Here is a 24,060-nt window from a genome sequence, read left to right on the forward strand (position 1 = left end):
TGGTCATGATAACAACACCCATCCGTAGCACGCGCTCCAGCAGGTATATCTCACTGGTCCTCCCCAAAGCCAACACCTCCTTTGGCCACCTTTCCTTCCAGTTCTCTGCTGCCAATGACTGGAACGAAATGCAAAAATCGCTGAAGCTGGAGACTTATATTTCCCTCACTAACTTTAAACATCAGCTATCTGAGCAGCTAACCGATCGCTGCAGCTGTACATAGCCCATCTGTAAATAGCACACCCAATCTACCTACCTCATCCCCAAATCGTTTTCACTTACTTTTCTGCTCTTTTGCACACCAGTATTTCTACTTGCACATCATCATCTGCTCATCTATCACACCAGTGTTAATTTGCTAAACTGTAATTACTTTGCTACTATGGCCTATTTATTGCCTTACCTCCTCATGCCATTTGCACACACTGTATATAGACTTTCTTTTTTTGTATTGTGTTATTGACTGTACGCTTGTTTGTTCCATGTGTAACTCTGTGTTTTTGTTTGTGTCGCACCGCTTTGCTTTATCTTGGCCAGGTCGCAATTGTAAATGAGAACTTGTTCTCAACTAGCTTACCTGGTTAAATAAAGGTTAAATATGTATTTGTGACCCATGCCCAGCTCAGTTAATCTCTACCATTGTGTAGCTGAGTTGTCATAACGCTTCAGCAAATGTACATTATTCCAGCGGCCTTGGTAGACACAATGTAAGTAACCTAATTTATATCCCTCTAACTGCTCTGAATGCCTCTGCTGATCCCACAGCTATTATAGTATGCAGTAATCATGTGACTATGAACCAGAGTTATACTGTTAGCACTGAGGCGGTGTGCCCTAGTAGGAAGTCCACTGTGTGCAGCTCACCCTGCATGAACATAAATAGCATGAGTATGTCTACTTCTGCTTAGCTTCCCAGTAAAGCAATGAAAACAATAAAGCGTCCCCGAAAAGTGATAAAAATAGCCCACTTTAACATATATAGCCTTAGAAACATGGTTCATGAAGTCAATAACTTGCTTGTAACAGATGTCATTCATATTCTGACCATCTCTGAAACTCTCTTAGATAATACCTTAGATGATACAGTGGGGGCAATACATGGTAGAAAATACAGAAATACCAATGGGGGAGTGTTGCGGTCTATATTAAGAACCACATTCCTGTAAAGCTTAGAAGGGAGCTCATGTTAAATACTGTTGAAGTAACATGACTACAGGTTTATCTGCCTCACCTAAAGCCCATTCTGGTGGGAAACTGCTATAGACCACCAAGTGTTAACAGTCTGTATCTGGATAATATGTGTGAATTGCTTGATAATGTATGTGATAAACAGGTATATTTTCTGGGTGATTTAAATATTTATTGTCATTCATCAAGCTGCCCACTCAAGAAAAAGCTTCAAACTGTAACCAGTGGCTGCAACCTGGTTCAGGTTATCAGTCGACCTACCAGGGTCATTCAAATCAAACCAAATCAAATGTTATTGGTCACATACACATCCTTTAGTAGATGTTAATGCAAGTGTAGCGAAATGCTTGTGCTTCTAGTCCCGACAGTGCAGTAATATCTAAGAAGTTATCTAACAATTCCCCAACAACGACCTAATACACACAAATCTAAAGGGATGGAATTAAAATATGTACAGTCGTGGCCAAAAGTTTTGAGAATGACACAAATATTAATTTCACAAAGTCTGCTGCCTCAGTTTGTGTGATGGCAATTTGCATATACTCCAGAATGTTATGAAGAGTGATCAGATGAAGTCCCTCTTTGCCATGCAAATGAACTGAATCCCCCAAAAACCTTTCCACTGCATTTCAGCCCTGCCACAAAAGGACCAGCTGACATCATGTCAGTGATTCTCTCGTTAACACAGGTGTGAGTGTTGACGAGGACAAGGCTGGAGATCACTCTGTCATGCTGATTAAGATCAAATAACAGACTGGAGGCTTCAAAAGGAAGGTGGTGCTTGGAATCATTGTTCTTCCTTTGTCAACCATGGGTGCCTGCAAGGAAACACGTGCCATCATCATTGCTTTGCACCAAAAGGGCTTCACAGGCAAGGATATTGCTGCCAGTAAGACTGCACCTAAATCATCCATTCATCAAGAACTTCAAGGAGAGTGGTTCAATTGTTGTGAAGAAGGCTTCAGGGTGCCCAAGAAAGTCCAGCAAGCTCCAGGACCATCTCCTAAAGTTGATTCAGCTGTGGGATCGGGGCACCACCAGTACAGAGCTTGCTCAGGAATGGCAGCAGGCAGGTCTGAGTGCATCTGCACGCACAGTGAGGCGAAGACTTTTGGAGGATGGCCTGGTGTCAAGAAGGGCAGAAAAGAAGCCACTTCTCTCCAGGAAAAACATCAGGGACAGACTGATATTCTGCAAAAGGGACAGGGATTGGACTAATGAGGACTGGGGTAAATTAATTTTCTCTGATGAATCCTCTTTCTGATTGTTTGGGGCATCCGGAAAAAAGCTTGTCCGGAGAAGACAAGGTGAGCGCTACCATCAGTCCTGTGTCATGCCAACAGTAAAGCATCCTGAGACCATTCATGTGTGGGGTTGCTTCTCAGCCAAGGGAGTGGGCTCACTCAAATTTGCCTAAGAACACAGCCATGAATAAAGAATGGTACCAACACATCCTCCGAGAGCAACTTCTCCCAACAAATCCAGGAACAGTTTGGTGACGAACAATACCTTTTCCAGCATGATGGAGCACCTTGCCATAAGGCAAAAGTGATAACGAAGTGGCTCGGGGAACAAAACATTGATATTTTGGGTCCATGGCCAGGAAACTCCCCAGACCTTAATCCCATTGAGAACTTGTGGTCAATCCTCAAGAGGTGGGTGGACAAACAAAAACCCACAAATTCTGACAAACTCCAAGCATTGATTATGCAAGAATGGGCTGCCATCAGTTAGGATGTGGCCCAGAAGTTAATTGACAGCATGCCAGGGCGGATTGCAGAGGTCTTGAAAAAGAAGGGTCAACACTGCAAATATTGACTCTTTGCATCAACTTCATGTAATTGTCAATAAAAGCCTTTGACACTTGAGAAATGCTTGTAATTATACTTCAATATTCCATAGTAACATCTGACAAAAAATATCTAAAGACACTGAAGCAGCAAACTTTGTGGAAATCAATATTTGTGTCATTCTCAAAACTTTTGGCCACGACTGTACATATAAATATATGGATGAGTGATGGACGAGAGGCATAAGCAAGGTGTAATAGATGGTATAAGATACTGTCTAGACCCCTTACTTTTAAAAATCTTTACTAACGACATGCCAACTGACTTTGAGTAAAGTCAGTGTGTCTATGCATGCAGATTACTCTACACGTCAGTTACTCCAGTGACTGAAATGACTGCAACACTTAACAGAGAGCTGGAGTTAGTTTCAGAATGGCTGTCAAGAAATAAGTTAGTCCTAAATATATAAAAAATTAAAGCATTGCATTTGGGACAAATCATTCACTAAACCCTAAAGCTCAACTAAATATTGTAATGAATAATGTGGAAATTGAACAAGTTGAGGTGACTAAACTGCTTGGAGTAACCATGGATTGTAAACTGTCATGGTCAAAACATATTGATACAACAGTAGCTAGGATGGGGAGAAGTAATAAATCGCTGCTCTGCCTTCTTAACAGCACTATCAACAATGCAGGCCCTACAGGCCTTAGTTTTGTCACACCTGGACTACTGTTCAGTCGTCTGGTCAGGTGCCACAAATAGGGACTTTTGAGAGAGGGAAAATTGATATTGGCTCAGAAGAGGGTAATACGGCTGGCCCGTGGATGTACACAGAGAGCTAACATTAATAACATGCATGTCAATATCTCCTGTCTCAAAGTGGAGGAGAGATTGACTTCATCACTACTTGCATTTGCGAGAGGTATTGACATGTTGAATGCACCGAGCAGGACATGCCACCAGAGGTTTCTTCACAGTCCCCAAGTCCAGAACATACTATGGGAGGCGCACAGTACTACATAGAGCCACGACTTTGTACTCCCCCATTCTCATCGACGGTGCTGTAGTGGTGAAGGTTGAGAGCTTCAAGTTCCTTGGTGTCCACATCACCAACAAACTATTATGGTCGAATCACACCAAGACAGTCGTGAAGAGGGCCCGACAATGCCTATTCCCCCTCAGGAGACTGAAAAGATTTGGAATGGGTCCTCAGATCCTCAAAAAGATCTACAGCTGCACCATCGAGAGCATCCTGACTGGTTGCATCACCGCCTGATATGACAACTGCTCAGCCTATGACCGCAAGGCACGACAGAGGGTAGTGCGTACGACCCAGTACATCACTGGGACCAAGCTTCCTGTCATCGAGGACCTCTATACCAGGCGATGTCCGAAGGCCCAAAAAATTGTCAAAGACTCTAGCCACCCTAGTCATAGACTGTTCTCTCTGCTACCGCACTGAAAGCGGTATCGGAGCGCCAAGTCTAGAACCAAAAGGCTTCTAAACAGCTTCTACCCCCAAGCCATAAGAATCCTGAACAGCAAATCAAATGGCTACCCGGACTATTTGTATTGTCCTAACCTGTTGATGGAATTTATAGCTTTAAAGGAATGATTAGAATACTCCACTCAGAAACCATATAATTGTAGAAATTGACTAGAATCATAAAGTTATAATTAATGATGTGTGTAGTTTTCGTCAGTCAAACAATATGTCTATTATAGTGTCTTGAGCACAGACTGTCTGAGCAATATTCGGTGCCGACCTGACTAGAGATTTGGGAGAGAACGGGACGTCTCAAGGACAAGGTCTCCCTAATCTCTGTCGGCTGGGTAGTGAGACAGTATGTGTGTTATATACCTTCTGTTTCGTGTGGAAGTATGTGTGTGAGTATGTTTGTGTGAATGTGTGTGCGTATGTTAGTGTGAATGTGTGTGAGTATGTTAGTGTGAATGTGTGTGTGTGTGTGAGAAGCCAGTATAAAATGAATTGTTTTGTACAACAGAGCAGCACGCTCTCGTAAATACATTTTCTGACTATCGTAGCTGGGCCTCCGTCTGATTCATTTCAACCAGTTTCTTGCAAATTCTGGGTTTCAAGCTGAGTAATTAATTCAATTGGGATTATGAACATTGAGAACATAATTCTCGTGACACAACAACACCCCCCATTTTTACCTCGACTAACCAGTGCCCCTACACATGGACTCTGTACCGGTACCCCCTACATATAGACTCACTACTGTTATTTTATTGTAGCTTCTTATATATAAACTCAGCAAAAAAAGAAACATCCCTTTTTCAGGACCCTGTCTTTCAAAGATAATTCGTAAAAATCAAAATAACTTCACAGATCTTTATTGTAAAGGGTTTAATTAAACACTTTCCATTGCTTGTTCAATGAACCATAAACAATTAATGAACATGCACCTGTGGAACGGTCGTTAAAACACTAACAGCTTACAGACGGTAGGCAATTAAGGTCACAGTTATGAACACTAAAAACACTAAAGAGGCCTTTATACTGACTCTGAAAAACACCAAAAGAAAGATGCCCAGGGTCCCTGCTCATCTGCGTAAACGTGCCTTAGGAATCTTTAAGGAGGCATGAGGACTGCAGATATGGCCAGGGCAATAAATTGCGTTGTCCGCACTGTGAGATGCCTAAGACAGCGCTACAGGGAGACAGAACGGACAGCTGATCGTCCTCTCAGTGGCACACCATGTGTAACAACACCTGCACAGGATCGGTACATCCGAACATCACTCCTGCGGGACAGGTACAGGATGGCAACAACAACTGCCCGAGTTACACCAGGAACGCATAATCCCTCCATCAGTGCTCAGACTGTCCGCAACAGGCTGAGAGAGGCTGGACTGAGGGCTTGTAGACCTGCTGTAAGGGAGGTTCTCACCAGACGTCACCGGCAACAACGTCGCCTATGGGCAAAAACCCACCGTCGTTGGACCAGACAGGACTGGCAAAAAGTGCTCTTCTCTGACGAGTCGTGGTTTTGTCTCACCAGGGGTGATGGTCGGATTCACATTTGCGTTTATCATCAAAGGAATGAGCGTTACACCGAGGCCAGTACTCTGGAGCGGGATCGATTTGGAGGTGGATGGCTTGTCATGGTCTTGGGTGGTGTGTCACAGCATCATCGGACTAAGCCTGTTGTCATTGCAGGCAATCTCAATGCTGTGTGTTACAGGGAAGACATCCTCCTCCCTCATGTGGTACCCTTCCTGCAGGCTCATCCTGACATGACCCTCCAACATGACAATGCCACCAGCAATACTGCTCGTCCTGTGCGTGATTTCCTGCAAGACAGGAATGTCAATGTTCTGCCATGACCAGCGAAGAGCCCGGATCTCAATCCCATTGAGCACGTCTGGGACCTGTTGGATTGGAGGGTGAGGGTGAGGGCTAGGGTCTTTCCCCCCAGAAATGTCTGGGAACTTGCAGGTGCCTTGGTGGAAGAGTGGGGTGACATCTCACAGCAAGAACTGGCAAAACTGGTGCAGTCCATGAGGAGCAGATGCACTGCAGTACTTAATGCAGCTGGTGGCCACAACAGAAACTGACTGTTACTTTTGATTTTGAACCCTCCCTTTGTTCAGGCTCACATTATTCAATTTCTGTTAGTCACATGTCTGTGGAACTTGTTCAGTTTATGTCTCAGTTGTTGAATCTTGTAATGTTCATACAAATATTTACACGTTAAGTTTGCTGAAAATAAACGCAGTTGACAGTGAGAGGACATTTCTGTTTTTAATGAGTTTATATATACACTACCGTTCAAAAGTTTGGGGTCACTTAGAAATGTCCTCGTTTTTTAAATAATATTTTTTTTTGTACATTAAAATAACATCAAATTTATTAGAAATACAGTGTAGACATTGTTAATGTTGTAAATTACTATTGTAGCTGAAAACGGCTGATTTTTTAATGTAATATCTACATGGGTGTACAGAGGCCCATTATCAGCAACCATCACTCCTGTGTTCCAATGACACATTGTGTTAGCTATTCCAAGTTTATCGTTTTAAAAGGCTAACTTGATCATCATTAGAAACCCTTTTGCAATTATGTTAGCACAGCTGAAAACTGTTGTTCTGATTAAAGATGCAATAAAACTGGGCTTCTATATACTAGTTTAGTATCTGCTGCTGCTGGTGAGTCTCTGATCCACCTCTATGCAGACGACACCATTCTGTATACTTCTGGCCCTTCTTTGGATACTGTGTTAACAACCCTCCAGGCAAGCTTCAATGCCATACAACTCTCCTTCCGTTGCCTCCAATTGCTCTTAAATACAAGTAAAACTAAATGCATGCTCTTCAACCGATCGCTGCCTGCACCTGCCCGCCCGTCCAACATCACAACTCTGGACGGTTCTGACTTAGAATATGTGGACAACTACAAATACCTAGGTGTCTGGTTAGACTGTAAACTCTCCTTCCAGACCCATATCAAACATCTCCAATCCAAAGTTAAATCTAGAATTGGCTTCCTATTTTGCAACAAAGCAGCCTTCACTCATGCTGCCAAACATACCCTTGTAAAACTGACCATCCTACCAATCCTCGACTTTGGCGATGTCATTTACAAAATACCCTACTCAACAAATCGGATGCAGTCTATCACAGTGCAATCCGTTTTGTCACCAAAGCCCCATATACTACCCACCATTGCGACCTGTACGCTCTCGTTGGCTGGCCCTCGCTTCATACTCGTCGCCAAACCCACTGGCTCCATGTCATCTACAAGACCCTGCTAGGTAAAGTCCCCCCTTAACTCAGCTCGCTGGTCACCATAGCATCTCCCACCTGTAGCACACGCTCCAGCAGGTATATCTCTCTAGTCACCCCCAAAACCAATTCTTTCTTTGGCCGCCTCTCCTTCCAGTTCTCTGCTGCCAATGACTGGAACGAACTACAAAAATCTCTGAAACTGGAAACACTTATCTCCCTCACTAGCTTTAAGCACCAACTGTCAGAGCAGCTCACAGATTACTGCACCTGTACATAGCCCACCTATAATTTAGCCCAAACAACTACCTCTTTCCCTACTGTATTTTATTTATGTATTTATTTTGCTCCTTTGCACCCCATTATTTTTATTTCTACTTGCACATTCTCCCATTGCAAATCTACCATTCCAGTGTTTTACTTGCTATATTGTATTTACCTTGCCACCAAGGCCTTTTTTGCCTTTACCTCCCTTCTCACCTCATTTGCTCACATCGTATATAGACTTGTTTATACTGTATTATTGACTGTATGTTTGTTTTACTCCATGTGTAACTCTGTGTCGTTGTATGTGTCGAACTGCTTTGCTTTATCTTGGCCAGGTCGCAATTGTAAATGAGAACTTGTTCTCAACTAGCCTACCTGGTTAAATAAAGGTGAAATAAAAAAATAAATAAAAAATCTGGAGCATCAGTAATTGTGGGTTTGATTACAGGCTTGAGCCTGTAAAAAAAAAAACTTCTGAAACTTGTCAGTCTATTCTTGTTCTGAGAAATGAAGGCTCTTCCATGCGAAAATCTCATACAATGCTGTGTACTACTCCCTTCAAAGAACAGCGCTAACTGGCTCTGACCAGAAGAGAAAGAGGAGTGAGAGGCAGAGTTGCAAAGAAAAAGGCATATCTCAGACTGGCCAATAAAAAGAAAACATTAACATGGGCAAAAGAACACAGACACTGGACAGAGGAACTCAGCCTAAAAGGCCAGCATCCCGGAGTCGCCTCTTCACTGTTGACGTTGAGACTGGTGTTTTGCGGGTACAATTTAATGAAGCTGCCAGTTGAGGACATGTGAGGTGTCTGTTTCTCAAACTAGATACTCTAATGTTGTCCTCTTTGCTCAGTTGTGAACCCGGGGCCTCCCACTCCTCTTTCTATTCTGGTTAGAGCCAGTTTGCAAAGTTCTGTGAAGGGAGTAGTACACAGCGTTGTATGAGATCTTCAGTTTCTTGCCAAGGATGCATCTGAGCTCAATTTGGAGTATCATAGCATCTGTCTGAATTTTTTTATAAAAAAGGTATTTCTGATTTTTTTCATAGATTTTCTAAAATAAAAATAAAACTGTTTTCGCTTTGTCATTATGGGGTATCGTGTGTAGATTGCTGAGAAAAAAAAGAATATATATATATATATATATATATATATATATATATATATATATATATATATATATGTATATATATATTAGAATAAGGCTGTAACATAACAAAATGTGGAAAAAGTCAAGGGGTCTGAATACTTTCCGAAGGCACTGTATTTGGTAGTAGAGTAGTGGCCCGAGGGCACACATTTAATGTCTTGTGAAAGCTGTTGTGAATGTATTGTAATGTTTTAAAAAATGTATAACTGCCTTATTTTTGCTGTATTTTCCTTGGCATCAGCTAATGGGGATTATGGGGCTCCATAATAAATACAAATACAATTCTGATAGTGGTAGTGATAGTGGTAAATGCCTAGTGTCCCTTATGGGTTCAGATCAGGTGCTTACAAAGTATACACAATAGACATACATCATTTACACACACACACACACACACACACACACACACACACACACACACAAAGTCAGCTCAGACAGATCAGGCTGAGAGGCCCAGCTCATGAGCTCCGTCAGCATTAGCTGGGCGGAAAATGAATGTGTTTATGCAACAAATGTTGGTGCATTGATCATATCGAACCGAATCACATAGCATCGATTCGTTCTCTAATCAAACTGAATCATTTCAAACTAAAACATATTGTTCCTGTATCATATCGGAGGCCGTGTATGTATCGAATCATCTTGAAATGTAAAGATGCACATCCATATTAATATGTCATTTTGTTCCTTGAATCATTTAATTGAAATACTGTAAAATTCCATTAATTCCTATGGAGGACTTCTCCTTCTGGGGAGTACCAATATGGCCGACTGGAGACTTTAAATGATCTCATTGACCAATACATAGCATCAATAATCCTGGGATTATATACATCATTGGCTATACCTTTTGACATTTAACCTCTGTGGGATTGCTTCTATCACTCAATCCCACAGACAGGAAATGTCCCTTAAGCGCAAACTCCCCAAATACCATCAACAGAAAAATTAACATAACCAATCATCATTACCCCCTTTTGTGAGGGAGAGAGAGAGAGAGCGTGTGTGTGTGTGTGTGTGTGTGTGTGTGTGTGTGTGTGTGTGTGTAAGTGAAGTTTGCTCAGGATCCCCCTCTCTCCCCTCCTGCCACTCAACTCTTCACAAGATCTATTCAGTGCAGGTCTTCTTTGTTCGGGAGACTTCCTTTGAGGCCCCCGAAATCTTCTCCTCTCCATTCTTTGTGTCGGGGATGAAAAGGGCGCCGTTTATTATGTCTCCCAGTGGCGCTCCAGCAGCCTGGAGCAGCCCATCCACTCAAGCATTGAGCAAGGTCAGTAGCGAGTGTCTCCTCTGACTTGAAAAAGTGGAGGGAGGAAAGGGGAGAGAGAAGGGGAGAGAGAGAGAGTATGCAGGAGACAGCAGAGGGCGGTGGGGGGTAGAGAGAAAGAAGGAGAAATAGAGGGTCCAGGTGACAGCAGAGGGAGGTGGGGGGAGAGAGAGAAAGAGAAAGAAGGAGAGAGGGAGGTATCAACAGAAAGTAAAGGAAGAGGAAAGAGAGAGCTTGAGTTGTGCCTTGGCCTCTCTCACTCCTGAGGGGGCTTTCCCTGTGGCTGGGTTTGACCTCTGAGTGAGGGGAGAAAGACCACCTCTGTCGAGGGAATATCATCTCACGTCTAGTCCCATCAGAAACAGGTCCAGCTGGTAGAGCTAGGCCTTGGGCCACACAGTAAGAGTCACACAAGATACTGGGGGCTACACTGCTTGTGAAATTCTTGTGAGCTCACAGAAGTTTTTTCTATCGTTTCCATAGCAAGACAGAAGATCACACTAAAGTTCAATAGGGGCAATATTGTATAGATTAATACAGCTAGACTTGATCCCCAAACATACCACAGATACAGTAAGCTTCTGGTTTCAGTTAGTTTACTCAGAAGAGGTAGGCCCCATCCACAACTATGTAAGAAGGTTTTTTAGACTTCCTTTCACAGCAACTGCAGTATAATTCAAATAGAAATGGTATACTAGAATCATGGGAAGAAGAAGAGATATTCAGATAAATGCTTTGGTTTTTTTCAGGATGTCACCAATCACTTTAGAAAAAAGTATTATTTCTTAAGCTTGGTAATATCGTGCCCCTCTTCAGCCGAAAACAGGACAATCGATAAGAGTGTAGTGTAGTCTCTCTCTCCCTCCCCTCCCGGAGGACCTGAGCCCTAGGACCATGTCTCAGGACTACCTGGCCTGATGACTCTTGGCTGTCCCTAGTCCACCTGATCATGCTGCTGCTTCAGTTTCAACTGTTCTGCCCGCAGCTAGGGAACACTGTCCTGTTCAACGGACGTGATACCTTGTCCCGAACCTGCTGTTTTCGAATCTCTCTCTACCACACCTGCTGTCTCAACCTCTGAATGCTTGGCTATGAATTGCCAACTGACATTTACTTCCGAGGTACTGACCTGTTGCAATCTCTACAACCACTGTGATTATTATTTGACCCTGCTGGTGATCTATGAACGTTTGAACCTCTTAAAGAACAATCTGGCCTTAATGGCCACGTACTCTTAGAATCTCCACCCGGCACATCCAGAGCCTGGTTCCTCTCTAGGTTTCTTCCTAGGTTTCTGCCTTTCTAGGGAGTTTTTCCAAGCCACCATGCTTCTACATCTGCATTGCTTGCTGTTTGGGGTTTTAGGCTGCGTTTCTGTATAGCACTTTGTGACATTGGCTGATGTATAAAGGGGTTTATAAATACATTTGATGGATTGATTGACTGTAGGACATTGTATAAGACACAGCATAATCTGATAAGAACAGGTATGAGGAGTGTTCCCTCCTAGCCAGTGTGGTACAGCCAAAAGACTGAGGGACTGAAGAAGTGTACGTGGCCTTACAGAAGTAACCCAGACAACACAGTAGGGATTCAAAAGCAAGGTGTATTGTGGCCTCCCCGTGTCTTACAGGCTTACAGTTGCTTTAAATTATTTCTGCTGTGTTGGAAATGGCATGTGAAAAGCAAGCAGAAAGCTGACACTCTTTGAAGACTCAGAAAGAAGACGGAGAAGAAATAAGAATGATAAACATCACACGGTTTCTCGCCTTCATTTAAATGCAGAGGATCCATCCCAGGCCACACGGTCCTACTGAGCAGGATTTGGAATAAATTCATTTCTCTCTTTGCTCTTCTTTCTTCCCTTCCTCTCTCTTTTAAATTTCAGATTTCTATGCTTCAGTCATTGGATTTCTTGGAGACGATTTCTCGAAGCTCCAGCTGTGCCACTCAATGGCATTCGTTCCCCTTGTTGGCTCGCTTCTCCACATTTTTTGGAGTGCTGCAAATTGCCGTTGACACGAGTCAACCGGAATTACCTAATGCAAATCCTCTTCTGGGCTGGGCCCGGCTCTCGGATGTTTGCATCGAGCAAGGATGTCACAGTGGAGTTTAACAGAGGTAATTGGAAAAGCATATGCAGCCCAGGCCAGAATGGCACACACCGGCATGTGCACCTGCAATGCTAGATGCCTCTCCAACACCAACTAATACAGGCATATACAAGGCAGTCAGCAATAAGAATGCACTACGAATTTACAAGAAAGAGAGAGTGAGATGAACTATTTGTGACTACAGGGTATATTACAGGGTATATTACAGGGTATATTGTTACAAGCATATTTCCCTCACATTTTCCCTTCCCTACTTCCTTCTTGTACTTACCATACCTGGCCTGTGCAAAACAGCATTATACACTGAGTCTACAAAACATTAGGAACAACTGCTCTTTCCATGACATAGACTGACCAGGTGAATCCAACCCCATTCGATGCATTGAAAGGATGTGGGTGGGGCAATGTGTTCATAAGGGTGCAAATGAAAAACATTCACAAAAGCTCTGACGAAGGTCTTGAGGCCCATGCATAAAACTTAATAAAGAGCAGTGATACTAGCAAGAGCAGTGATACTAGCAAGAGCAGTGATACTAGCAAGAGCAGTGATACTAGCAAGAGCAGTGATACTAGCAAGAGCAGTGATACTATCAAGAGCAGTGATACTAGCAAGAGCAGTGATACTAGCAAGAGCAGTGATACTACTAGCAAGAGCAGTGATACTAGCAAGAGCAGTGATACTAGCAAGAGCAGTGATACTAGCAAGAGCAGTGATACTACTAGCAAGAGCAGTGATACTAGCAAGAGCAGTGATACTAGCAAGAGCAGTGATACTAGCAAGAGCAGTGATACTATCAAGAGCAGTGATACTAGCAAGAGCAGTGATACTAGCAAGAGCAGTGATACTACTAGCAAGAGCAGTGATACTAGCAAGAGCAGTGATACTAGCAAGAGCAGTGATACTAGCAAGAGCAGTGATACTAGCAAGAGCAGTGATACTACTAGCAAGAGCAGTGATACTAGCAAGAGCAGTGATACTAGCAAGAGCAGTGATACTAGCAAGAGCAGTGATACTAGCAAGAGCAGTGATACTAGCAAGAGCAGTGATACTAGCAAGAGCAGTGATACTAGCAAGAGCAGTGATACTACTAGCAAGAGCAGTGATACTAGCAAGAGCAGTGATACTAGCAAGAGCAGTGATACTACTAGCAAGAGCAGTGATACTAGCAAGAGCAGTGATACTAGCAAGAGCAGTGATACTAGCAAGAGCAGTGATACTAGCAAGAACAGTGTGCAGGTTTCTTATTTTTTCTCTTCGGTGAATCCAGGTGAAAGCTATTTTAAGCCTTGAGACAATCGAGACATGGCTTGTGTATGTGTGCCAGGACAGGGAAGAGCTTTGACTGGGCTGAGCATTAACTGCCTTCCCGAAGGAGAGGGTCAAGAGAAAAGTCTTCAGGTGGTGCACCTATGTCCAAACAGTAAACATTTAAAATATATGTTTTATGTATACAGTGCATTCGGAAAGTATTCGGACTCCTTGACTTTGTCCACATTTTGTTACGTTACAGCCTTATTCCAGAGTGGATTTAATTATTTTTTTCCCCCTCATCAATCTACACACAATACCCCATAATGACAAAGCAAAAACAGGTTTTTATACATTTTTGCAAATGTATAAAAGAATATCACATTTATATAAGTATTCAGACCCTTTACTCAGTACTTTGTTGAAGCACCTTGGCAGCGATTATGGCCATGAGTCTTGGGTATGACGCTTCAAGCTTGGCACACCTGTATTTGGGGAGTTTCTCTCATTCTTCTCTGCAGATCCTCTCAAGCTTTATCAGGTTGGATGGGGAGCATCACTGCACAGCTATTTTCATGTCTCCCAGTCCGGGCTCTGGCTGGGCCACTCAAGGACATTCAGAAACTTGTCCCGAAGCCACTCCTGTGTTTTCTTGGCTGTGTGCTTAAGGTCGTTTTCCTGTTGGAAGGTGAACCTTCGCCCCAGTCTGAGGTCTTGAGCGCTGTGGAGTAGGTTTTCATCAAGGATCTCTCTGAACTTCGCTCCAATCATCTTTCCCTCGATCCTGACTAGTTTCCCAGACTCTGCCACTGAAAAACATCCCCACAGCATGATGCTGCCACCACCATGCTTCAGCGTAGGGATGGTGCCAGGTTTCCTCCAATGCTTGGCATTGAGGCCAAATAGTTTTATTTTCATCAGACCAGAGAAACTTGTTTCTCATGGTCTGAGAGTCCTTTAGGTGCCTTTTGACAAACTGGAAGCGGGCTGTCATGTGACTTTTACTGAGGAGTTGCTTCTGTGTGGCCTATCTACCATAAAGGCCTGATTGGTAGAGTGCTGCAGATATGGTTGTCCTTCGGAATGTTATCCCATCTCTACAGAGGAACTCTGTTAGGGTGACCATCGGGTTCATGGTCACCTCCCTGACCAAGGCCCTTCTCCCCCAATTGCTCAGTTTGGTCGGGGGGCCAGCTCTAGAATGTCTTGGTGGTTCCAAACTTCTTCCATTTAAAAATGATGGAGGCCATTGTGTTCTTGGGGACCTTCAATGCTGGACAATTTTTTTTGGACCCTTCCCCAGATACAGTACCTTGCGAAAGTATTCGGCCCCCTTGAACTTTGCGACCTTTTGCCACATTTCAGGCTTCAAACATAAAGATATAAAACTGTATTTTTTTGTGAAGAATCAACAACAAGTGGGACACAATCATGAAGTGGAACGACATTTATTGGATATTTCAAACTTTTTTAACAAATCAAAAACTGAAAAATTGGGCGTGCAAAATTATTCAGCCCCTTTACTTTCAGTGCAGCAAACTCTCTCCAGAAGTTCAGTGAGGATCTCTGAATGATCCAATGTTGACCTAAATGACTAATGATGATAAATACAATCCACCTGTGTGTGTATCAAATCAAATCAAATCAAATGTATTTATATAGCCCTTCGTACATCAGCTGATATCTCAAAGTGCTGTACAGAAACCCAGCCTAAAACCCCAAACAGCAAGCAATGCAGGTGTAGAAGCACGGTGGCTAGGGAAAACTCCCTAGAAAGGCCAAAACCTAGGAAGAAACCTAGAGAGGAACCAGGCTATGTTGGGTGGCCAGTCCTCTTCTGGCTTCTGGCTGTATAAATGCACCTGCACTGTGATAGTCTCAGAGGTCCGTTAAAAGCGCAGAGAGTATCATGAAGAACAAGGAACACACCAGGCAGGTCTGAGATACTGTTGTGAAGAAGTTTAAAGCCGGATTTGGATACAAAAAGATTTCCCAAGCTTTAAACATCCCAAGGAGCACTGTGCAAGCGATAATATTGAAATGGAAGGAGTATCAGACCACTGCAAATCTACCAAGACCTGGCCGTCCCTCTAAACTTTCAGCTCATACAAGGAGAAGACTGATCAGAGATGCAGCCAAGAGGCCCATGATCACTCTGGATGAACTGCAGAGATCTACAGCTGAGGTGGGAGACTCTGTCCATAGGACAACAATCAGTCGTATATTGCACAAATCTGGCCTTTATGGAAGAGTGGCAAGAAGAAAGCCATTTCTTAAAGATATTCATAAAAAGTGTCGTTTAAAGTTTGCCACAAGCCACCTGGGGGAGACACCAAACATGTGGAAGAAGGTGCTCTGGTCAAACGTTATGTTTGGCGTAAAAGCAACACAGCTGAACACACCATCCCCACGTCAAACATGGTGGTGGCAGCATCATGGTTTGGGCCTGCTTTTCTTCAGCAGGGACAGGGAAGATGGTTAAAATTGATGGGAAGATGGATGGAGCCATCTTGTCCTGTTGAAAAACAAATGCTAGTCCCACTAAGCGCAAACCAGATGGGATGGCATATCGCTGCAGAATGCTGTGGTAGCCATGCTGGTTAAGTGTGCCTTGATTTATAAATAAATCACTTAAAGTGTCATCAGCAAAGCACCCCCACACCTCCTCCTCCATGCTTCACGGTGGGAACCACACATACGGAGATCATCTGTTCACCTACTCTGTGTCTCACAAAGACTGGGTAGTTGGAACCAAAAATCTCACATTTGGACTCATCAGACCAAAGGACAGATTTTCACTGGTTTAATGTCCATTGCTTGTGTTTCTTGGCCGAAGCAAGTCTCTTCTTATTATTGGTGTCCTTTAGTAGTGGTTTCTTTGCAGCAATTCGATCATGAAGCCCTGATTCACACAGTCTCCTCAGAATAGTTGATGCTGTTGTGTCTGTTACTTGAACTCTGTGAAGCATTTATTTGGGCTGCAATTTCTGAGGATAGTAACTCTAATGAACTCATCATCTGCAGCAGAGGTGACTCTGGGTCTTCCGTTCCTGTGGCAGTTTCATCATAGCACTTGATGGTTTTTGCGACTGCACTTGAAGAAACTTTCAGAGTTCTTGAAATTTTCCAGATTGATTGACCTTCATGTCTTAAAGTAATGATGGACTGTTGTTTCTCTTTGCTTATTTAAGCTGTTCTTGCCATAATATGGACTTGGTCTTCTACCAAATAGGCTATCTTCTGTATACCAACCCAACCTTCTCACAACACAACTGATTGGCTAAAACACATTAAGAAGGATAGCAATTCCACAAATTAACTTTTTTCAAGGCACACCTGTTAATTCAAATCCAATTTTATTGGTCTTATAGACATGGTTAGCAGATGTTATTGCGAATGTAGTGAAATGCTTGTGTTATTTCATAGTTTTGATGTTTACACTATTATTCTACACTGGAATGAGTAGGTGTGTCCACATTTTTGACTGGTACTGTGTATATATATATATATATATATATATATATATATATATATATATATATATATATATATATATACATACATACATACATACATACATACATACATACATACATACATACATACATATAGTTGGAGTTGGAAGTTTACATACACTTAGGTTGGAGTCATTAAAACTCATTTTTCAACCACTCCACTAATTTCTTGTTAACAAACTATAGTTTTGGCAAGTCGGATAGGACATCTACTTTGTGCATGGCACAAGTAATTTTTCCAACAATTGTTTACAGACAGATTATTTAACTTATAATTCACTGTATCACAATTCCAGTGGGTCAAAAGTTTACATACACTAAGTTGACTGTGCCTTTAAACAGCTTGGAAAATTCCAGAAAAGGTCATGGCTTTGCACGCTTCTGATAGGCTAATTGACATAATTTGTGTCAACTGGAGGTGTACCTGTGGATGTATTTCAAGACCTACCTTCAAACTCTGTGCCTCTTTGCTTGACATCATGGGAAAAAAATTGTAGACCTCCACAAGTTTGGTTCATCTTTGGGAGCAATTTCTAAATACCTGAAGGTACCACATTCAACTGTACAAACAATATTACGCATTTATAAACACCATGGGACCACGCAGCTGTCATACCGCTCAGGAAGGAGACGCGTTCTGTCTCCTATAGAAGAACATACTTTGGTGCGAAAAGTGCAAATCAATCCCAGAACAACAACAAAGGCCCTTGTGAAGATTCTGGAGGAAACAGGTACAAAAGTATCTATATCCACAGTAAAACGAGTCCCATATCGACATAACCTGAAAGGCCACTCAGCAAGGAAGAAGCCACAGCTCCAAAAACGCCAACAAAAAAAAGCCAGACTACGGTTTGCAACTGCACATGGGGTCAAAGAGTGAACTTTTTTGAGAAATGTCCTCTGGTCTGATGAAACAAAAAAAGAACTGTTTGACCATAATGACCATAATTATATTTGGAGGAAAAAGGGGGAGGCTTGCAAGCCAAAGAACAGTGTTGTGGGGGTGCTGTTGTGGGGTGCTTTGCTGCAGGAGGGACTGGTGCACTTCACAAAATAGATGGCATCCTGAGGCAGGAACATTATGTGGATATATATCGAAGCAACAACTCAAGACATGAGTCAGGAAGTTAAGGCTTGGTCGCAAATGGGTCTTCCAAATGGACCATGACCCCAAGGATACTTCCAAAGTTGTGTCAAAATGGCTTAAGGACAACAAAGTCAAGGTATTGGAGTGGCCATTACAAAGCTCTGACCTCAATCCCATAGAACATTTGTTGGCAGAACTGAAAAAGCGTGTGCGGGCAAGGAGGCCTTACAAACCTGACTCAGTTACACCAGCTCTGTCAGGAGGAATGGGCCAAAATTCACCTAACTTATTGTGCGAAGCTTGTGGAAGGCTACCTGAAACATTTGACCCAAGTTAAACAATTTAAAGGCAATGCTACCAAATACTAATTGAGTGTATGTAAACTTCGGACCCACTGGGAATGTGATGAAAGAAATAAAAGCTGAAATAATTAATGTATATATCTATATAGCATTTTCGGGATGTGAAAACGTTCAGAGTAAACTTAAACGACTAAAACCAGATATAACATATGTAGAAAAATATAATGAACTAATAATATATGTTTAAAATAAGATCATCTTTGAGAACTAACAATCACCAAAAGAAAAGATAGACAGTCTGGAAGAACCTAAAATTCCATAAATTTGTATTTTTGTCATGGCATGGGTCCCACATTGATTTTGTTATAATGTTTGAGTCACTCATAAGCCACGGCAAAATGTGTAGAATTGCAGGAAATAAACTTTACAACATTTTTCACTGCAGCCAACCTGAGGGCCCCTGTTCGGTCAGCAACCGCATCATCGGCAGCCACCATAAGTCCCCTTTTGAGCCAGAAAAAACCCTGCCCACCTAAAAAATGTCTGTCTTACTAGCTAGGTTTCCATCCAATGTCGTTACAAACCACGTTTCCATCCACAGTTTTTATGCATATAAAGTCATACTGTATGATTGTATCGAAACAGGAAGTTAGGTTAATTTGTTAGTTAGACATGGTGGGATCTTTTTGTGTTGGTAAAATTAATAATGAGAGAAATGGAAGTGTAAACTCCTCTATGTGCAAATATTGATATAATAACCATCATATTGAAGTAAACTTGGAATCACGTGATGATATGGAGTGTGGTCCTCTCCCACACTACTCAGGAAACCATGCGGTTCATCAGGCTACAAATGGATTAAATGATGAACTTCTCCGGGTGGTTAAAGTGCACCGTGATCTTGATGTTCCTTTCCAATAAACATTGAGGGTCTTATTCTCTAGTGAGCGCACGTGCCAAAACCAGCGTAGGCACATTTACTATTTAACAAAACAGTTTTTGTAACAAAACAGTCGGTAGAGTTGAAACTGCAATGGAAACACATTGAACTTCAGATTTTTATTCGGTCCACTTACAGGAAACAATATATTTTGTGTGCACTGTCATCGTGCACTGATTTTTATCCACGTCCATTTGGTGGAACCACACCACAGGTGGGAAAATTTGTATATTTTCTTTCCCTTGAAAATCTGTCACCAATTGAATGGAAACCTAGCTAGTTTATCTTATTACATCCCTGTATAAACAGCCAACTGATGCTTTGGATAGTCAGAAGATAATGCACTGATCAGTAGGATGAACAGCTATAATGATGATGAGTCAGAAAGAACCGGGGGGGGGGGGGGAGGTGGAGAAAATATACCCCATTGGAGAACATATGACACACACACTCAAATGTGGTAACATTCTTATATTCTAGGCCTCTGTCTCTGGGCAGAGTTTGGATATTAATAGTGGAACAAGTGGAGTTAGGTTGCCATCTGGTGGCAATTCTTTGTTATGTCCATACTGTAAACTTTTCAAATCAAATCGGCAACATTTGAAGAGAATTTGGGTTCATTCCATTTGAATTATTGTTATGTGAATGGCTAGGTCAAATTTAAATTGCACCCAATAAAACTCCTGAATTGCTGAAGTTGCAATAGGCCCTGTTCTGTATCCAGTTTTTCATAATCCCACTGATTTAGAACCTTCACAATGACCAAGTCAGTTTTGGTCAAAGTTTCACTGTTTTTATTTTCATTGTTATTTGAAAAGAGCAAACAGGAACAGCCTAAGTGTCAGAACAATCGAACAAGGCTACCCACCACCAACCAGAGGGCCTCGGCCCTGCTGCATCCACACAGCACTCACTACTAGTCTTCAACAGGGAACACAAGACTTAATACACACAGACTTTGAACTCATTCCCAACACGACTGTAACTTCTGTATCACACAGACCAAAGTATTGACAAAGGAATGATATTGCCGATCACAATGTCCATACAGTTGACAGAGAGAGGATGGCGAGAAAAAAACCATGAAAACAAGTCAAAACTGCATTGGTAACAAATTAGATATTCAAACTGAGAAGGTCATTGTTATATTTGTTAGATCCAGTCAGAGAATTGAAGTTTCAATGAGGCCTTAATCATGTGACTAACATCGCTAGCATTAAATACAAGATTAGCACAGACTGAATGGAATGCAGACAGAAAAACACCTTGAGACGAAACAAATCGTATTACACCAGCAAACGATGTGATCTGGCATCCCAACAGCTGCTGTTCCCAGCTCAGGTGCAGCATTTACATTCTTACAAAATATGACTGTTTCTAGTACAGACATACTGTTTCTCCCCCACATCCACCCCCAAATTATTTAGTTAGTAGTTTTACACTTATCCCAGAAACACAATCACAAGTTTCGCTTCTTGAATAGCATCCAAAATGACTTATGGAGATACATTAGGGAGGGTATCAGGGTGATCAGCCAGATTAATGGGCCTGCTACTTTAGCCAGAGCAAAATGGCAGAGATATTGACATTGTTTAAAGGGTACAATCAATTTTTCCAATATGTGTAATCACAAGAGAGACACCTAGGAGTATTCTCAGCAGGATAGCTGCCCTTTTGAGAGAACTCTCTCTTCTGATTATCGGGAAAGTAACCTCACATTCTACTATCAATAGTTACCTCCTGGAAAGAAAGGTACAATTAACCAAGATTTTACAATGTATGTCATATCGTTGGGTTTCCCCCTAGCAATTGCTATGGAAACAAGTACAGTAGTGACAGAGACTTCCAGGGATCCACTTAAAAAGTAAGTGCTTCAGCAACTTGAGTATGGTTTGGAAACGTAATACACAATAGATTCAAAAACTTATTTTGACTAACCAAGGATTGGTAAAGGATTTTTTTTTTTAAATAATGTAGTATCTTGTTTTTTTGTTCTCTGGACAAAACACAGTGTAAATGTTTCAAAAAGTGAAAATGAACTTCATAAACATAAATACAATTTAAATCAGTCAACAGCAACCATGTGTAACAAAAAGCAAAGAACCAGCTCTGAAATTAGTCATTCTTTAGAAAATCCCATCATGTTTTTTTTCTCTTTACAGTTTAACTGATATGAGTAACATCTTCTCTTACAAAGTTGCAGGTAAACATAAAGGAGGGCGTGATATTTATGATCGCCAGTGGAATTGCATATTGATTAGCCTGCATTTCCTAAATAAGGTGCTATAATTAGAGACAAATTCCATACTGTCTGAGATTGTAAAAATGTCTTAAGTCTTGCTTTCTGAAAAACTCCTTTGTGTTAATAGTATTGTGAACATATTAGGTCTGGGTCTTCCAAATAGAGCAGGTACATCCTACAGTACAACATTCTGGTGCTGGTGCATAGTTCAAATGGGGTGGGGATATTGGTAGGCTGGTTTAGTTTACAGTAGTTTGTAAACACAATCAGGCTATTAGCCACTAGCCTAACTAATGGTCCAGGTATGATTCAAGGTGGACATCAAAATATATAGGATGACATGGCAACAGTATTTTGAGACAAAGAAATAAAACCTTGGCAACACCACATTGACCGGGTTAATTGAGATATTTCATTTTGTTCATTGTTGTCTTTGTTATGCACAGTTCAAGATGGGCAGAGGGGACATAGTGGTCCACTTAACACAATACAACGCATTGTCGCTGAGCTGATTTGAAAACATTATTCTGCTCACATTCACTCAAGCAGCTTTGGCATCAGACCCAGCACAACTGGTTTGGTCTTGTAATGTTACAAATCCCATTTCTTCCTCTTCAGATAGAATCAAAGGTCGGTTTGGTCACCAAAAACACCATGTCTTCTTCATACCCAGGCAGCTATACAACATGAGTGTTCATCAGAGGATAGAGCAGTCATTTTGATAGCCAGTTTTGCTGTTTTCATGGCCAAGAGAATAAGAAAAACAATGATATGCAATAATAACCATTGAAAAATATGCTTTGGGAATGTCTCCATTCTTTCCCTAGTCCAATATGTGTTCTTTGACAAGACCCGGACTTATCTGGCAAAGATAAAACAAAGACAGACAGAGCACAAGTTAGATCAATCAAGTAATAATGACACTAACAAGGTTTGAAGGTGTAATAATTGAATCAGGGGTCATTGTCTAATAACAAACCACACATGTTGACACAATAACATGTTCAATGTGATTGGTGGACCAAGTTACATGAAAAAAGCTGTCCTTTAAAGTTTGAGGTACTGTTATTTTATTTGAGTGATCTTTAGTCTCAGTATCAACTTGCAAAGTAAAGGACTTTGTATAGTTAGTACAGGAGTAACATTGCGTGGACTGTAGACATGGTATCTAACTCACTTTCTCAGGGACCTGGCTTCATATACAGTATCGTCCTCCTCCTCATCACTCTCCAGAGCAGCCATCTCCACGCTGTCATCATAGTTTGACAACAGGCCATATTTCTTCCGAGAGGTTGTTGTTTTCTTCAGCCTAAACATAACATAATTAAAATGTCATATACACACTGAAACAGGCATTCAAAGCTGAAATGAATTAGGCAACCATTGCTACCAACTACTAGTAGTATGTTAATATCAACTTGTTATACTCACCGCACAGCTCTCACGAGGAAATAGAGCACTCCAATTGTGGTGATTCCAATAAGGACATACAATGTTCTTTGTATCATTGAATTATCTACATTGAAAGCGTTGAAAAAGTTCCGGTGATTGTTCTTGGACGTCGTGTTGTTGGCACTCGAATTCGTGATATGTTTGGTGTTGATGGCAGTAGTAATGCCTGTTGGCGAAATCGTGGATTCCTCTGCTATGGTTGAAATAGCCCACAACGTCGGTAAAATAATCCTCATGACTCCTTGAAATGGCATTTTTGTTGTCGGTTAACACTAAAAAAATATGGAGTAACACTAGAATTAAATCGGCACGTTGTTTCAATCGAGGTAATAGCAAGTTCACTCGAGCATTTCGTTGAAAGCATACGTGGTTTTGTTTGTTTTGATAAGTACATTCATCCTCTGGGAAGTTCTTCCTGTAGTGACGCAGTTGTCCAGCAGTGTCACGGGTATTCGTGTACGTTTTAACGTTTAAATGTATACATGTCTTATTTTACTGTCAGGTGGGTCTACCTTCATTTACAATGTTTGGGGAAATGGAAAACGTAATGAAAGTAATAATACAATAGTAATTTTAACTAGAAACCTAATCAGCACAGTGTATCATGATTATCATCAGCCCAAATGCCGGCAGATGGCGATATTGAGTCGTTTAATCTGTAACGACCCAATATCGCCATCTGCCTGCATTTGGGCTAGATTATCATCTAACTAATTAATACATTGCTTAAATAGGCTCATCAG

General features: G+C 41.7%; 1 protein-coding gene across 2 annotated transcripts; it reads right to left on the reverse strand.

The window, feature by feature from the left end:
- Positions 1 to 20,394: 20,394 nt before the first annotated feature.
- LOC110487385 (protein FAM174C) lies at positions 20,395 to 23,758 on the reverse strand. Of its 2 annotated transcripts, XR_002468256.2 has the most exons (3): positions 23,297 to 23,758; positions 23,043 to 23,174; positions 20,395 to 22,727 (listed from the first exon to the last, which is right to left on the reverse strand). XR_002468256.2 is itself a non-coding variant. In XM_021559344.2 (2 exons), the coding sequence occupies exons 1-2, from the start codon at positions 23,569 to 23,571 to the stop codon at positions 23,039 to 23,041; spliced, it is 411 nt and encodes a 136-aa protein (XP_021415019.1). In that variant the 5' UTR covers positions 23,572 to 23,758. The 2 variants fall into 2 exon arrangements, 1 of the variants encoding a protein (XP_021415019.1); XM_021559344.2 differs by lacking the exon at positions 20,395 to 22,727 and having other exon boundaries at positions 23,039 to 23,174.
- Positions 23,759 to 24,060: the final 302 nt, after the last annotated feature.

The sequence above is a fragment of the Oncorhynchus mykiss genome, chromosome 1, assembly GCF_013265735.2.
Source record: "Oncorhynchus mykiss isolate Arlee chromosome 1, USDA_OmykA_1.1, whole genome shotgun sequence".
NCBI classification, from domain to species: domain Eukaryota; kingdom Metazoa; phylum Chordata; class Actinopteri; order Salmoniformes; family Salmonidae; genus Oncorhynchus; species Oncorhynchus mykiss.